Source organism: Nelusetta ayraudi, unplaced genomic scaffold (genome assembly GCF_046127955.1).
Source record: "Nelusetta ayraudi isolate G7.1 ecotype Tasmania unplaced genomic scaffold, CSIRO-AGI_Nayr_v1 ptg000063l, whole genome shotgun sequence".
Classification (NCBI taxonomy): domain Eukaryota; kingdom Metazoa; phylum Chordata; class Actinopteri; order Tetraodontiformes; family Monacanthidae; genus Nelusetta; species Nelusetta ayraudi.
Window position 1 is genome coordinate 5831274 of NW_027466113.1, and position 17110 is coordinate 5848383.

Consider the following 17110-nt stretch of genomic DNA (forward strand, 5'->3'; position numbering starts at 1 on the left):
ACCGGTTGGATTTATGCGCGTTTCAGAGCGCCGGCTCGTTCTTCAGCTGTCAACAAAATCATTCTCCCCTCCGAGACAAGAAATGAAGATAGGATAGACAAGGAGGGAGGGAGCACGTCGGTGAAGGAGGAGAGGAAATGGGAAGCCCGGTGGAAGGAGAGAGGGAGACGGGGAGGGCTCGATATATTCCCCTTATCCATTTTGGCTCTCCGTTATTTCTCTATTCCCTCCCTTGTTTGTGTTTGTGGGCTCCGCTTATCAGATCGCCGCTCCATTCAGGACCTCGGTCGAGGGGAGGAAGCCAGACGCCCGCGCCTCTCTTTCTCTCATTCAATCTCTCCGTCTTTTGCTACCTTTCTTTCTTTCTTTTTTTTTGCTCTCCCCCTACTAACCTTTGAGAATAAGAGCCTTGAAAATTTGAATTTCAGAGCGAGCCGGCGAGCAGGCGGAGGAAAGAAGGAGAGGAAGGGGGTGGAGAAGGAGTGGGAGGAGGGGGCGGGGGGGGGTAGCTGCTGGGAGTGGGAGCTGCCGTCGCTGAGAAAGGGCCCTGTGAGCGCGTCCCCCGGCCTCCCCCCTTGGAGGGGCCCCGATCGATACAAACTCGGAGCAATAAAGCTTTCCCCCTGTCATCTCTGCAGAATACAAAGCAGAATAGAGAGAGGGGGGGAGGAAGAGAGGGAGGGAGGGAGGGAGGGAGGGAGGGAAAAAGAGAGGGAGAGAGAGGGAGAGAGAGAGGTGAAAAGCTGTTCCGCTAGCCAGACCAATTTCCTCACCCCCTCCTCCTCCTCCCCCCAGTCCTCCTCAGCCCCACCTCCCCTCCCCCTCCCCCAACACACCATCAGCACCACCTCCATCACCCCCCCCCCCCACACACACACACACACACACACACACACACACACACACACACACACACCCCTTTTGCTTGCCTCCTTCTTCCTGCTTTTTTTTTTTTTCTTTTTATCTCCTTCACTCCACTGTTTTCCCCCCAAATGCACAATACGCACCCCTGGCTGCATAGTCCAGCAGATCCCTCCATAATAAATACGGCATAAATAAGCAAAGTGCACAAAAGAATCTCCTTTTTTTTTTCTCTCTCCCCCCAAAACTAAGAAAGAGGAAAAGAGAGGCCAGAAATGAGTGTTTTGTGGGGGAAGGAAAGAAGGAAGGAAGGAAGGAAGGAAGGAAGGAAGGAAGGAAGGCAGCCAGGGGGAGAGATGGACAGACAGAAATAGGGAGTGAGGCCGTTGATATCTGGGGATAAAGTGTGCGTCTGTGTGTATGTGTGGCGGGGGGATGGAGGGGAGTAGAGGGGTGAGGAGAGGAGGAGAGGAGGAGAGGATTTCACCTGGAGAAAGATGGATGGATGTGGCGATACAGGTAGAGAGGAGGTGTAGGAATATTGATGAGGCGGAGGAAGAGGAGGCAAAAAGTGCGTGAGTGTGTGTGTGTTTTGGAGTGATGGAGTGTGTGTGTATGTGTGTGTGTGTGTGTGTGGGGTGGGGGTTTGGGGGGGGTTGGTGGCGGGTAATGGGTGGGAGTGAGTGGTGGGGAAGAGAGGGAGAGGTGAGGGGGGTCAAACAACAATCCTTTGAATTGAGAGCCAATTACTGTAATTGTAATCTGGATTCAAAGCGCCGGGCAGTGACAGGAGGCGCACGCACGCACAGAAACACACACACACACACACACACACACACTCATATCGACACAAACACACACACCAAACGGACAAAAGAAACTTGTGTGTACAGAAATGTGTCTTTGCGTGTGTGTGTGTGTGTGTGTGTGTGTGTGTGTGTGTGTGTATGTGTCTACATCTCTGCATGCGTTGATTGTCCAGTGAATGTGTAGGTGTGCGTGTGTGTCTTCCATTCTTCTTCGCTGAATGGCGGTGCGGGACTCAAGCTGCCAATCAACTATTGTATGCTTGTCAATTTAATAATATTTCTGTGCGCTGACCTCCGCCGCAGCAGCCGCAGCAGCAGCAGCAGCAGCAGCAGCAGCAGCAGCAGCTGCTGTAGCCACCCTTTTTTTCCGCGTGTGTATGTGTGCGTGTGTGCGTACATTTCTATTTATTTCTGTCTCTCCGTCTCTCACCTCAGCCTAACCTCCCCTCCCCCCTGCCCCCCACCCCCTCCCCCTCCATCTCCCTCCCTCGGTTCCTGTCTCTCGCTCTTCTCTTTATTAGAAGAAGATAGTGCGAATCCTTCATCTCTCCTCCGCTAATTCCCTCCGTTATTGTCCCGTCGGTTGCCGTTTGCTCCGCCGTCTCCCTGCACTCCTTCGCTCGCGTCCGCCCTTTCTTTTCATGTATGACCTGTAATGGTCTGGTCGCTCTGAGGAGTGTTTTTTTTTTTTTTTTTTTTTTAAATGCCCGTCGGCATTTTCTTCTTCTCCTCCTCTTTTCACTCCGGCGCGGGTGTCACGTCCCAAATCGCTTTCCCCGCTTTTCACACTCTCACCTGGACTCCCTTCATCCCTCCATCGCCTCATCTCAATTCCTCCGCTCCCACCTTCCTTTTCTCACCACAACTCTGTCCCGGCATCTCCTACAGGGAGAGTTTTGCCCAAACTTGAAGCGTCACTCGTTGGCGAACCCCTCCGGCAACGTTCCCGTAATCCACGGAACAGCTCCAGAGTTTCACAGAGGAAAAGAATTCCATCCATAAAAATGTGTTATTTGTGCTCGAAACGTGGGCGCTTGTGTGACATCACGAAGGCGACGTGGAGTAGCGCCGGGCTTTTTGCGGGGAGGTGGGTTTCTGTCCAGCCGCGAAACTCCAGATCAGTTACGTGGATGAGAACGCGCGACTCCACGAGGCTCCATCGACATCGGGGCGAGTAGCAAATGGGTGAAATTCCCGATTTTTGAGTGCACCGTCGCTTTGGAGGCGTCCGTCTGTGCTTTTACATCATTGTGGGCTATTTTGTCAACTTCACGTCCCCCTCTCATCCCTCACCCGTCCTCCCTCCCCCCCTCCCACATACCCTCACCCCCCTACTCCTCCTTCCACCCCCCACTCCCCCCCCCCACCGCTCGTTCCCCGGGGAGGTCAGTAATAATGGTAGTGATGGAGTGAGAGAGGGAGGTGCGATTATTGTCTTGTCGGGAGTCAGAGGAATCGATCGGCCCAGAAATATGAGGCGCGAGAAAGAGCCGCTGTGTCAGATACAATAACCACCCGCTCCCGGGGGCTTACACACACACACACACACACACGCGCGCGCACACACACACACATTTAGATACGTACACTTTTGACATGAACATACACATTTATTTGGTCGGACGCGGACAGGCACACACGTCGCTGCCATATTTTCTCTTTCATTAATACGATGCGCACACATGCCTGGACTTCAGCGGCGGCGGAGTCGAGGGAGCCCGAACCACGTCCGTATGCTTTGATGTGAGATAAAGCGCAGAAGTAGATCTGTTCTGATCATTCTTCATGCACAGATAAAGGGCAAGGCGAGGAAAATCGCTCACACACACACACACACACACGCGCGCGCGCGCACACCTTTCACTCACGTAGCCATAAACAGACACAAACACACACACATGCGCCCGCGCGCAAACGCACCGCACTCACACACTCGCACAAAAGCACGCGCGCTCGCACCGAGACCTTTCACTGCTGTTGCCTGGCAACGTGGCCGAGTGTCCAATCGGTGCAGAGAACAGTGGCCGGTGATGTCACAGCTGCTGCTGACCAGCAGGTCTGAGAGAGGACGAGACGGAGGAGAGGAGAAAGTTTCAACTGGTGGAAGAAGAAAAATCAGCAGGATGGTGATAGAGGGCTTTGGTAAAAAAAAAAAAAAAATATATATATATGTATATATATATATATATATATATATATATATATATATATATATATATACATATATATATATACATACATATGTATATATATATATATATATTTATATATCAATAATATAAACAAACATATGTATTTATATTTATAAATTCAGAATTTATATGTCTATATATGTATATATATATCTGCATATATATATATACGTATGTATGTACAGTATGTATGTACATACATACATACATACTGTACATACATGCGTACATACATATATGCTTATATAGATGCAAATATATAGAACCCAAATGTGAGGGATCTGCCATATAAAATAAAATAAAAAATCCGATGGCTGACCCTCGACTCCCCCACCCCCACCCTCGACTCCCCCACCCTCACCCCCACAAGGAGCCGCCTTTGTCTATGTAAGTGAACGGTTCAGTGTGGAGGGCTCTCGGCGATCCTGCAGTCCATCAAAGAAGGCCTCCGCTTCCCGCCACCTGTCCTCGCCCCCCAACCCCACCACCAACCACCACCACCCACCAACACGCACACACTTTCTTTTGCTTTCTTTTTTTTTGTTGGCTCTCGTGCCAGGAGAGCAGGACGGAGGGCGGCGGAGTGGCGGGTGGCGGGTGGCGGGAGAGAGGGGGTGGACGGTGACGGCAGATAAGGGGCTGGAGCTGCAACCGTCGGCAGCGCCGCGGGAAATGGAGAGGTGTCTGGCCGGACGAGCTCCCCACGGGAGGGATGGTGGAGGGAGGAGAGGAGCGATGGAGAGCAGAGGAGAGGAGAGGAGGAGGTGTTGTGAAGGCGGCGGCGGCGGAGTGTGTGTGTTTGTGATGGCAGAGGTCCCCTGATGGCCAATAGTGTGTGTATGTGTGTGTGTTGGTGTGAGTGTTGGCGTGTGTCTGTGTGTTCTGACCCCTGTTGCTCCTCATACAAAACCTCAGCCACATAGTTAGACCTCCTGTTTATAATCCTTCCTCCAGGGGCCACACCTGTACACACACACACACACACACACATACACACACACACACACACACGCGCGCGCCAGACTTATATTTTTTGAGGTCCAGGGTGTGTGGGGGGTTTGGTGAGTTTATGACCGACGTGTGTTTTGTCCTCCTCTATAAAAAGAGGATGTCCAGTATAAATGAGTCCCGCAGTGTGTCACAGGATGTCGGAGGACACACTCTTATACGAGTGTATTAAACCAGTGTGAGGACCTCGGAATGGTCCCGTCGTGCCCCCGCACTCTCCGCCTCGCCCACAGTCAACGCTCCTCCTCCGCTCGTTTTTTATTCCTTGCCGTTCCGTCCCTCACCTGTTTTCCTGCCCCTGTCCTCCCGTCCTCCTCCCCGGCTTCATCACCCCTTCCTCCCTCTTCCTCTGTCTCCTCTGCCTGCGTAACACCCCCAGTCTTTCGCCCCTGACTCTACCTCCCGCCCTGACAGTGGAGTGATTGATGGCACTCTGGAGGCCTCAGCCTCCTCCCATCCCTCTCCCTGGGGTCCAGCTACACACGCACACACGCACACGCATACGCACACACAGGCGCACACACACACAAAAACATTATCATCGCACAAACAGCCCTCGGTGCCAAATGAAACACTCCGCTTTGAGGTACTTTAAGTTATAGCTCACAATTTCGTAATTTGCTAATTTTAGAATTTATCACTTCTAACCCTCCCCCCCAAAAAAAAACAGAAACAAAAAAAAACAAACTCACACCTCACCTGTGATGGATGTGTGCATTGAAACTTTAATTTACCATAAGCACAATATCCTCCAAGTCTCCTCCAAGACCTTGTTGTGGAATAAAGACCCTCCTCACGGCCGTGAACTCAGTTCAAACACACACACACACACACGCACACACACACACACACACACACACACACACGGAGCACATCAAGCTGCCTATTGCGAATGTCCAAACTAGTACACAGACGATCCCGCATGACTGCGGTAGTTATGCGAGTAGATTGGAGTTTGAACAAAGGTCACGGCCAGAGCCAGGCTGCAGAGACGACCTCTGACCCTGACACACACACACACATACACGCCGTCCCCAACGTGCAGTATGTCACTGTCCTCACACAGGCCCGGCCCGCAGCGCGCGCACACACATTGGCAAACACACTCCTTCACCTGATTACTTGCAAGTAGGCAAACCAATGTGTGTGTTCATGTCTCCAGATGAAAGCCAAGATTATCATCATTATGATTATCATTATCAAATAAATGAAGGTCTGCCCAGCACTAAGTATGCAGTTGTGGGCCTGATTTACTGTCAGTATGTTTGATTAGAATAAGAAAAAAAAAGCATAGTTAAAAAAAAGTCACCAAAAATATTTAACCAGCTATTGTTTATTACACCAAAAAATTATTTTGCTAATTTTGTTAGTTTGATGTTATGGTTATGTGGTTTTATGCTTGGTAGTAGAAATTTCAATCTATTTTTTCTGACGTCCGTTTCTTCAGAATTTGGCTTTTTTTGATTTGTGGTGTTGGGGCAAAATCTCTAAACAGATCCTGGTGTTGGGCTTCTGCAAACACATGGTGGCATAGTATAATGCAGCAATATAATCAGCTCTTTAGAGATGTTCCACAAGTACACATACATTTTAATTAACAACAGAAACACACAAGTCATTCATTTTTAATGATTTCATTGGACAAACATGTTTTTAATGTCATGCTAATGTATCTGTTTAAATGTTACACACTGAAGTGATTTAACATTAATCCAACTGCTCCTGCGTGATGAGAAGGGTAATTATTCAGTTCCAAACCTTCCAAGTGACCTTTAAAAAAAAAAAAGGGGGGGGGGGCAGTGTTTGTGTAAAATGTTGGCACAATATTTTTTCAGCATTTCTTTCATTCATTTTATATAGCTGACACCCCCTGTTTTCACAAATGTCCCGACTGCGTTTGTGAGAAATGGTTGGAAAAAGTGTGCGTGCGTGTGTGTGTGTGTGTGTGTGTGTGTGTGTGTGTGTGTGTGTGTGTGTGTGTGTGTGTGTCCTCCGCCGTCTACGCTCCTGAGTGGCTGTCTGTCTGTCTGTCTGTCCGGCGGTCCGGCGGTACACTGGGTTGCTGTAAATCAGCGCATACATTATTCATGAGGTTAAACTTGGGAACTCTGCTGCTGTTAGCGTCAGAATTAGTGAACTCGGATGGAGTGGTGGGGTTGGGGGCGGGGGTTGCAGATGAGCTGCGGGTAGAGGTTCAGCACATCAAGAGTGCCATCTTGTGGTCGGCTCGGCACACTGTCAGCGCAGGCGCCTCTGCGCTTTTTTTTTTTTTAGATGCGTTTACATGAAAAAAAAAAGAAAAAAAAAGGCGGCGGTCTTTGTACTGAAACAACTGCAGCAACTCAGCTGATTTCATTCTTCTTCTTCTTCTTCTTCTTCTTCTTCTTCTTCTTCTCCTTCTTGATCGGCTCTCCATCTGCCAGCTCCCCAGTCGGTGTCAGATAAAAGATACGGCGGGTTAACCCTGCGGACTGTTCCACTTTCACACCGACCTCGTCCCCTCGGTGGTACGGTGAATGCGGTGACCGGCTTTTTCCTTCCGCTGGGGTTGGACGTGGGAACCCAGCGTTGTGGATGCCTCGCATCTTTTCCTCGCGTCGGTGAACACCTCCACCCTTTCAAAGGCCTCCTACGCCTACGCGCGGCCACCCCGAGGTGCACGACGCACACGTTTGACCCCCGCGTGTGACTCACGGCTGAGACGTCACCTCAGCGGCAGGAGCGGCGGCAGCAGCATTAGGCTGAATAGCAGCTTCAGTCGGCTGAAGCTTGAGGTCATAGGTCGCAAGTTCGTATCTCTCACACACGCCACACGGCCCAGGCAGCATGCAGTTTTTCTCTAGTGTGACTGTGTGTGTGTGTGTGTGTGTGTGTGTGTGTGTGTGTGTGTGAGTCGCTCTTTCCAGCCGCGCCATCACTTTCCACCTGCAGCCGTCACCCCCTCTTTTTCGCCTTGTCTATCTCTTCTATCTCTCCGATCCTCCTCTCACACAAACAAACACACTCACCCACTCGCTCCCCTTTTCTTCTTCTTCTCCTCCTTCTTCTTCTTCTTTTTTTTTTCTGCCGCGTTTTGTATATAGCTCTCCTGTGTGCCGAGTTCCTACTCTTTTGAGGCTTACTTCCTGTTGACAGGATGTGGGGAGTGGGGGTGGGGCCTTGACGGTGGGAGGGCGACTCTGACACTCTGCTCCGCCGTACAGTTTGATAAACTCCACCCTTTCGATTTGAGAGCGAGCGAGCGAGACAGAGAGAGAGAGAGAGAGAGAGAGAGAGAATGAGAGGTAGAGTTCTTTAACGCGGCGTGCACACTTTCACGCTCGCTCACACAGACACAGATATGACCAAGACGGCAGCAATAGCGGCAAAGGACTTCTCCAGTATGTGGTTGCCAGGTGAGTGACTGTCTGCACAGTCGTCCCTTTCCTCTGCTTTGCCGCTCATTTAACAAGACCAATTAAGCCTGGCGGTGAGGGAGAGAGAGCATGTGTGTGTGTGTGTGTGTGTGTGTGTGTGTGTGTGTGTGTGTGTGTCAGAGGGAGAACGTGCAGCCAAACAGAGCGGGAGAAGAAGAAGTGTCTATACTGATGATTAATGCCACTGGGTCTAACAGGCTCCGCTAATGAGGTAACATCAAAGTGTATGGGAGGGAGGGAGGGATGGACGGACGGACGGATGGATGGATGGATGGATGGACAGATGGGGAAAGGTCAGACATCTGGCCGGGCCACAGTTATGGCTGTGTGGGATTTGTTGTTTGCGCTCGACACTGGGTGCTACAATCCTAACTGTGCAGGGCTGCACGTATAACTTTTTTTTTTGTAAAGAAATGTAAAGTGGAAGAAAGTGCAGCAGTAGCAACGTATGTGCTGGATGTGTTTCATTCAGAATATGAATGAACGCGTATCGCATGCGCTACCCTCGTCAAGTAATTCAAAGATGTTTTTTTTTTTTTTTTCAAGTGCATTTCTCTGAGACTTTTACTCGGTTGTGACGGTCAGTTGCCTGTCAGATGCCTGACTGACTCACCGTCAGAACAAAAGTGCTGCAGGTTTTCGCGTGACTCACCAGCGAACAAAATTCATTTCAAAATGTCATTTTGGTTCATGATTACTTTGTCCTCATTTTGCTGTTATGATTCCCTAAAAAGGGGGCATTCTGCATAATTTCTTGAAAAAGTTATTCATTGCAGTGAGTCACTCCTTCAACCTGTTGGTCACTTGTGTGACCTTTGGTTATCATTCAGGCTGGCAGCACCGAGCTGAGTAAAATTTAAAATTCCCAACTCTTTATCATCATCAATAAATGTAATATTTAATGCATTTTTTTTTTTTTTTAAATCAACTACATTTAATGAGACGTTTAGCTTATTTATAAACTTTTGGAGTTCTTTTAAATTCAACAAAACTAAAAAAAAGAATTCTGGGATTTTCCTACCCAGATTAACAGTAAATCATTCAATTCGAATTAATGAAACTTTTCTCTAATCTAATGTTAACATCATCAATAAAATCTTTCTCTTCTTTGATCCAAAAACACATCTGCATTTGTTGAGTAAGTGATAAAACTATCTGCAAAGAAAACAAAGAAATTATGACTAAATATGTGCTGAAAAAGTTGTTGCAATGAGTTCTTAGATTTTTCTCTAAATTTGATTCTTATAAACTAATTGTGCGCTGATTATATTTTGAAGTTACAAGTTTCAAGTCACAAATTAAAAGCACAAACTGCATTAAAATTTCAGCCCCCTCGACAATTTGACAGCAGCTGTAACATCCCAGGGTTTTCTTTCACTTTTTGTAATTTACCCACTTTTTCGTTTTTGCCAAAACTCTGACATCACTACATTTTTCATCTCCATCAGCCGCTCCCAAATCTATTTTTTTTTTAAAAAAAGAACATTCAATCGAGATTTTTGGGGCTTTGTTCAGCTTGTAAATGCAGCCCTGACAGCCCACAGGATCCCGGACAGAACCGGGTGGATGTATGGACAAGTGGGGTTGTGTGTGTGTGTGTGTGGGGGGGGGGGGGGGGGGGGGGGGTGAGGGGGGTGGGGGGGGGGGTGTTTCATCTCGGCCAAAATACTCAGAGGAGAATAACAGAAAGAGTCCAAAGTGAGCGCAGAGACTGTTGTTACTTGTTCCCTTTGATTGCATCATTTATTCTTTACAAGGGATTAGACGGAGTGAGGGGGATACGGTGAGGACGGCGGAGCTGCAGCTGTTCTCGCCAGGTCAGAGATAAAAACCCAGAGCTTAATGTATGCCGTAACGCCTCGACGGTGGAAGAAATGAGGCGGGCCTCGGTTAATGTCTTTTTTTTTCTTTTCTTTTTTTTTTAAAAAGACAACCTGACATTGTTTTTTTTTTTTGTTTGTTTGTTTGTTTAACAGAAGTAAATGAGGAGCCAAGGTGACACCAATCCTGAAAACAGTCATTTTCTGTAACGATTATTTAACCGTGACTTGGTGCACGCAGCAGGAAACCAGATGGAGGTTGTTGTTTTTTTTTGTTTTTTTTTTTTAATCTTTATTTAAAAGAACGATTCAGCATGAAGAGAGGGAACGGCAAAATGAGAGAGCAGGCTAATATTAATAGCCCCACTGACAGTAAGTGTTGGGTTTAGCACGGCGCATTCAACCCGGCACAAGGGGAAGTAGGGAGGGGAAGTGAGAAAGAGACGCAGCATCTTGATATACTGTCCCACCACTGTATTACTGGCCACAGGTCCGCCGCGCTACTGTCTGCAGGCCACTTCGCACCATGAATCAATGCACGGCTGTGTCCACCACGGCGGCAGGCGGCACTCTGGGGACCTCACGCTCTCCTCACGCCGTCCAGCTCCTCTGTCAGAGGGATCAGTGCCGCCGTGTCCCTGCGGGCGCCCAAGTTTGTTTTGGCCGGTTCCGAGTCCCAACGGTCCGGGGTTGCGGCAGTTGAAAAGAAATGGAATGGAATTTAAATAGTGTTTAAAATATTTTCAATTAGATAAAGTCACTAAAATGAATCATGATTCATTTGATTGTTTTTAAGAGTTCATGTTGACATAATGAGCAGCCGCAGAACTCCAGTGCGAAGTTCTGCTCAGATTTTAGCAAAATAAATGAATCAATAAGACAAGATGTCACCAGACGTCGCAGGCCGATGTGTTGACGTGTTTAATGACCTTCATCCTTTGCGACCTGCCTCCCCTCCGTCAGATGCCACTGAGTCTCGCACAAAGGGGCCTTTAAATAAACACAAGAGTAAAAAAAATTTGGTGCAGGTTCAGCAGGTTTCGCCTGAGGTTGAGCAACACTGGACATTTTTGGAGCCGGTGTGATGCCACAACAGGAGCCACATGCAATGGTGGAATAACCACAGCGTGACAGCATTAATAGATTGGAGCCGGTTGTGGCCGAGCAGAGTCGTGTTATTTGGAGAGGTTTTTTGAGCGGAGGGAAATTCTGGGGTCAGTCCATGTGTGCGTCTCCTGACCTCAGGCTGATCCCAGCCCGTCCGAACGGCAACTTCCCTCTTCCTCAAAGAAGACTCTGTATTCGTCCCACTTCTCACATCTGCTTTTTGGCAAGGGAGGGTCTCGTTTTCATCCGTTGTTTCTTTTTTTTTTTTAATCTCTTTTCACAAAAAAAAAAAAAAAAAAATCCACGCCTGTGACTCTGACACCAGGCTCCAGTAGTGGACATCAGAGCAGGCCTGGGTTGTTCTCTTTTTCTTCTTCTTCTTTCTTTTTCTTTTCATGGGCCACTGCTGCCCCCCAATGGTGAAATGCATGCTCGAGCATGAGCGTTTGCTACTCACTGGAGCAGCAGAAAGTGAAACTTCGAGGAGTTTCTACATTTATGAGTTTATTACAGAGCAGCGGCAGGCAGACCAGGGTGATAATTTGGCCATAGCCTCCTATGTGCAGCTGCATGATAAACAGCAGGATGAGGAAGGGGGGGGGGGGTTAAAGTGTGTGTGTGTGTGTGTGTGTGTGTGTGTGTGTGTGTGTGTGTGTGTGACTGACATGGCGGTGAAGACGAAGACACAGAGAGGAAAGAAAAGTAGGAGGGAGACTGAGAGTTTATTATGCAGGTGGCAGATATAATTAGTTGGTCGTTGGTTACATTTGCATGTTTTCACAAAAGGGAAGTAGGGGCGCGAGCACGTCCGTGCGTGAGTGTGTGTGTGTGTGTCTGTGTGTGTGTGTGTGTTTTTGTGTGTGTGTGTGTGTGTGTGTGTATGTCAGAGAGAGGGGGAGAGGGAAAGAGAGAGAGAGAGAGAAGAGAAAATGTCTAAAACAAACATGACAAAGAGTTGTGTTACAGTTTGTGGTTTCAGATAAACGCAGCTCTCACACACATGCACGCACGAACGCACACACGCCTTCCCGTGGCTTCTACTCTCCTGTCTGTCTGTCACGCTGACTCCCCCGTTCCTTTTGGCCTCTAAACCAAGCCCTATTTTTTGATTTTATTTTATCTTATCTATTTAGTTTCTCATGTCGCCTCCTGTGATATCAGTGCTGTCGGGACAGTCCCCGCATGATACACAACATGACACATAGCTGCGGGGCTGACTTTCTCCTCCCACGGAAAGAACATGTTTAAATTTAGCACCAGCAAACATCTTGGTCAGCCCACAACTTGTGTGCTGTGTGTTTGGAAAAAATGAATGACTGTGGGCTGGACGCATGTGGCGGATGATTCCGTGTACAGTGTGTAGGTCTGTGACCTAAAACACCAGCCCTGGAGATCCTCTTTCCCCTGTCATCAAGATGATCATCGCCAGCCTCGCGCCTCTCAATTGCTCTGTTTCCACTTTTTTTCTCCCTCCTTTAAACTATGACCGATTTTTTTTTTTTGCAAGACAACTTGTTGCTCATGCGCGCCTTTTCCTTTCTCGCACAGATATCAGGATGTCGAAGCCAGCTGAGGTGGAGAAAGTCGGGGTCGACTCACCGCTGGAGGGCACAGGTAAAAAAAAGAAAGAAAAAAGAATAAATAAATAAGGGGCACGTGCCTCAGCACGTGCACAGTGAACACACTCAGTAGGTTGGCCTTGTTCCCGCCATTTGATCTCATGTGTTTCTCACTTTTTCCTCTCCCCGCCTACACAGATTCAGAACGGAATGGACCTGAATCGAATCACCAGGTATGAGAGAGAAAAAAAAGTAGTGCTGGCAAATTCCTTTATCACTTCATCTCACTCTCTTTCTCAGAACCAGCAGATCGGCGTAGGTCAGAATCTTATCTTAGGTTTCTCTCGCACAGATGCTAGGAGGTTTCGCTCAGCTCAAACCCAACCTTCGCCCACTCACCAGTAGATCAGCGGAAGCTCTGCTGACATTTTCTAATCCACGCAGCGATTCCGGAGCAGCCAGAGGTTGGAGGGGAAAAGAAATTCCCTCGGAATTCCGCTGCCAAGAAAGAGCGTTTCATCTTGTGTGAGCGTCCGTGCTAGCCTTTGAGTTTGGCGGCAAAGTTGCAGTACCTGCAAGAGCCACGCGAGCGCAGCGCCTGTCTTTAGAGGCCACTGCAGATGGTTGCGGTTGAAAGCGTGGCGCTAACGGTGGCCTGACGGACGCAGATGCCATGTGACCAGTAGTGCAGCAGTAGCGTTTTTCCCCAAGGCTTCCACTGTTTCGCTAGTGAGTTCCCGCTGCAAAACCCCAGAGCTGTTTTGTGGATTAGAAAATGTCACCAGAGCCTCTGTGAACACAGTAGTGAACTGATGACTGCAGACCAAAATGCAATAGCTACGAAAGTCTGTTTCTGTAGATAGATCAAATGTTTGTTTGGATCATTTTGTTTTGTGTTTGGTGTAGTTTCTTTTTGTCAAACCCTGACCACGAGATCTTCTTTTTCTCTCACAGGCTCAGTCAATGAAAATCAATCCCTTTCCTCTTTCACCAACGCTTGGTGGCAACAAGGTGAGTCCGATGAGTGAGTGTGTGTGTGTGTGTGTGTGTGTGTGTGTGTGTGTGTGTGTGTGTGTGTGTGTGTGTGTGTGTGTATGTGTGTGTCTCCGTGTCACTGGGCTGCCTGTGCATGTCTGTGCATATAACCCTGGCCCGTGTTTGTGTCTCTTTTGTGTTTTGGAGCCGCACAATAGCCGTATTGACTGTATAGCTGCCTCAGCTCCGTATTCAACGGCGCTCGCTGGGCTGCTCCTTTGTGGCGCCCCGACGTTGGGCCTCATAATGTGTCGACTCTCAGCCCAGCCTTGAACGTAAACACGCTCAGTGTGGTGTAGTGGCACTCTCGCCTCACAAAGCGCCTTCACAATCGGAATAAGCATAAGGCCGAAAAACTCACGGAGAGGGTGAAAAAAAAAGAGAAAGGAGAAGAAAAAAAAAGCGACTTTGCATATCGCAGTGTATATGCAAATCAGTGCTGCAGTGCAAACATGTCTCATCCTGGGAAAAAGATTGTCCTTTTGTGCAGGAAAACGTCAGATTAGTTAACTGTCATTCCCCCGGCAAAGAGCGCAAACACAATCGTGATCATGTTACCATTTTCTGGTGTTGCGACCCGACACATAAAGGGAGGGAGTGACTGGGGGGGGGCTGGAGTGGCTGGTAAATAAAGGTACTTGTTTCTTAGAGTATAGTTTGAGTTCTGTTCTGTAAACAAAAGAGGGTCATGCAAAACAACATTTAATTAATTAATTTTAAAATAAGGGTCAATCAGTGATGTTGACTCAATAAAATTGCAAAACATGAATGGAACTACATTACTAAGATATGATGAACAAAAAAAAAGCAATAAAGCCTTGTTGTATAAAACACACATGTGAATATGAACCCAGAAAACATAACAAGTTTCTCAAACAGCAAAGCCTTAAAAGCAGCCACGGGGTTATCCAATCAGTCTCCAGCATGGGGGCGGAGCCGGAGGAAGGGGGCGGGGGGGCAGCCAGGTGAGATGACAGGTGTCCCAAATGTGGCGCGATTAGGCAGCTGACAGTTAGTCTGAGCTGAGCTGGAGAGCAGAACACAGCAGAGAGACGCAGAAGAAGACGGAGAGGAAGAGCAGGAAGGTCTCGTGTGTGAGGAAGCAGACATGGGTGTCACCCAGAACTGCTCCCAGATCGATGTGTCACTGCTGCCGGTTATGATCTTAGATGTCGAGGTGAAACTCGTGTACGAGCACGCTCCCGCTGTGCGTCCTTGCTTTGCACTCACCCTCTGTTTTCTTGTGCGTCTGTGTTTTCTTTCCTACCTGCAGACTAAGATGGAGGAGTGCGGTGAGATGTCCCCGGCCCTTCCTCTCTCTCACGGGCCGACTCCCTCCCAGACGGCCCTGCAGCATCCGCAGCTCATGCTGACCGGCTCCCAGCTCGCAGGGGTAAGTAAGGCAACCTCGGAGCGTGCTCCTGCTTTGCTTCGCTTAACGCCGCCGTGTGGTGCAAAAATGTGATTATGGTGGTGTGTCTACCGGTGCTTTGCTTCTCCAGTGTGTCAGCCACCTCCTCTGAAATGAGAAAAAATTGGTCTTTTACTGGCTTTGCTTCTAAGAAAATTTGAAAGGCCACAGATGCCTCTCCCTCTGGGAGGCTGCAAACAGAGGGCTAAATATGAGGCTTTTTGGGCCATTAATTAGCTGTGGCTGCTACATTGGAGTCGATGAAAAGCAAAGCCCTGAACCTTGGTGTAATGTGGGACCTTTAACTTCCGCCTGCCGCTTGGGGACGCCTTCTGAACTCTCTCTGTGCTTTGTCTTCCTCCTTTTTTTTCCCCTCCGTTCCTACCTCTCCTCTGCTTCCCACTCCTGCCCTTCCCCGCTCTCCCTCGCCAGCTGACGGCTCTGCTTCCGGCGCAGCAGCAGCTGCTGCTTCAGCAGGCCCAGGCGCAGCTCCTGGCTGCGGCCGTGCAGCACTCGAACGCAGCGCACGCCGCTCACGCTGCGCACGCCGCCGCCCAGGCCAATCAGCAAGCTCAGGCAGCCGCAGCGACGAATCAGCAGCAGCAGCAGCAGCAGCAGCAGCAGCAGGCGGGACAGAAGGGGCAGCAGTCCCAGTCCCAAACCCAGCCCCAGTCTCAGTCCCAGTCCCAGGGACAGAGTCAGGGGCAGGGTGCACAGGAACAGAGTGTCTCTGTCCCGGCTCCTCCGCCACAGCTCGCCCTCTCCCAGCCTATCCAGCTCACCGCCCAGGTACCGACCAATCACAGCCCCTTCCTGATGAGCTGCCCGATTGAGGGACTCAGAGGCTGTAGAACTTGCTCGCGTGCCAATAGACTCAATGACTTGCCTGTTTCCTCTTTCAGTCAGTGCTTGATGATTGTCATTTAATTTCCTGTTTTTGAGTTTTTTTCACTTCTTTCTTCCTAAACTATTAGATATGTCGCAAAATAATAATTTGTGCCTAAACTTTTGCTTTTCTGTCTTTTTCTGACAGGACATCCAGCAGCTGCTGCAGCTACAGCAGCTGGTGTTGGTGCCAGGCCACCCGCTTCAATCTCCTGCCCAGTTCCTCCTCCCGCAGGCGCAGCAGGGCCAGCAGGGTGGGTGGACTCGCCGCTGACACACCAGCGTTTCCTGTTTAGAACAAGTCTAAAGCATCTATGTAGATTAGGAGTTTAGACTCTTTTTGCTTTTTATCCTCCCCCAGGACTCCTGACGACACCAAATCTTATACCGCTACCTCAGCAAAACCAAGGGTGCCTGCTGTCTGCTCCAAATAGAATGGGACTCCAAGCACAGGTGGAGATCTACTTAAAAAAAAAAACTTCAGACTAGAATTCCTCCTTTTGGCTAGGTTTTTCTTCTCCTTCTTTTTTTTGTTCCTGTCTTTAATTCTCACTGTTGTAACCCGTCGCAGCGAGACAAGAGTGCGGAGGTGGGCAGCGGCGGGATGACGGCGGTGCCCTCCGGCGCCTCTCACCCTGAGGAGCCCAACGACCTGGAGGAGCTGGAGCAGTTCGCCCGCACTTTCAAACAGAGACGCATCAAACTGGGCTTCACCCAGGTTCGGCAGACCCGCCGGCTGCACCTGCGCAAAAATGTGAATCCGACATCGGCTCTCGTCGTTTATCGTTTTTGCTTTTCTCCCTTTCCCTCCTCGTCAGGGAGACGTGGGCCTGGCCATGGGGAAGCTGTACGGCAACGATTTCAGCCAGACCACCATCTCCCGCTTCGAAGCCCTCAACCTGAGCTTTAAGAACATGTGCAAGCTGAAGCCGCTGCTGGAGAAGTGGCTCAATGACGCAGGTGAGTGTTCACGCCCCCTGCCGCCCAACGCAAGTCAGTCAGCGGTA

The 17110-nt window shown here is 49.2% G+C and overlaps 1 protein-coding gene across 7 annotated transcripts in view; it reads left to right on the top strand.

Moving 5' to 3' along the window:
• Positions 1-17110, top strand: part of pou2f2b (POU class 2 homeobox 2b) — a 65387-nt gene that overhangs the window by 40973 nt on the left and 7304 nt on the right. For 3 of the 7 annotated variants that reach the window (XM_076041007.1, XM_076041012.1, XM_076041009.1), the window contains exons 2-10: positions 12762-12827; positions 12971-13005; positions 13727-13783; positions 15081-15200; positions 15651-16007; positions 16252-16357; positions 16465-16556; positions 16675-16821; positions 16922-17063. In XM_076041007.1, the coding sequence (XP_075897122.1) occupies positions 12762-12827; positions 12971-13005; positions 13727-13783; positions 15081-15200; positions 15651-16007; positions 16252-16357; positions 16465-16556; positions 16675-16821; positions 16922-17063 (1122 nt within the window). Of the gene's footprint in view, positions 1-8093; positions 8266-12761; positions 12828-12970; positions 13006-13726; positions 13784-14809; positions 14985-15080; positions 15201-15650; positions 16008-16251; positions 16358-16464; positions 16557-16674; positions 16822-16921; positions 17064-17110 lie in introns of those variants that run through there. The other 4 variants (XM_076041006.1, XM_076041011.1, XM_076041010.1 and 1 more) reach the window with 4 other exon arrangements.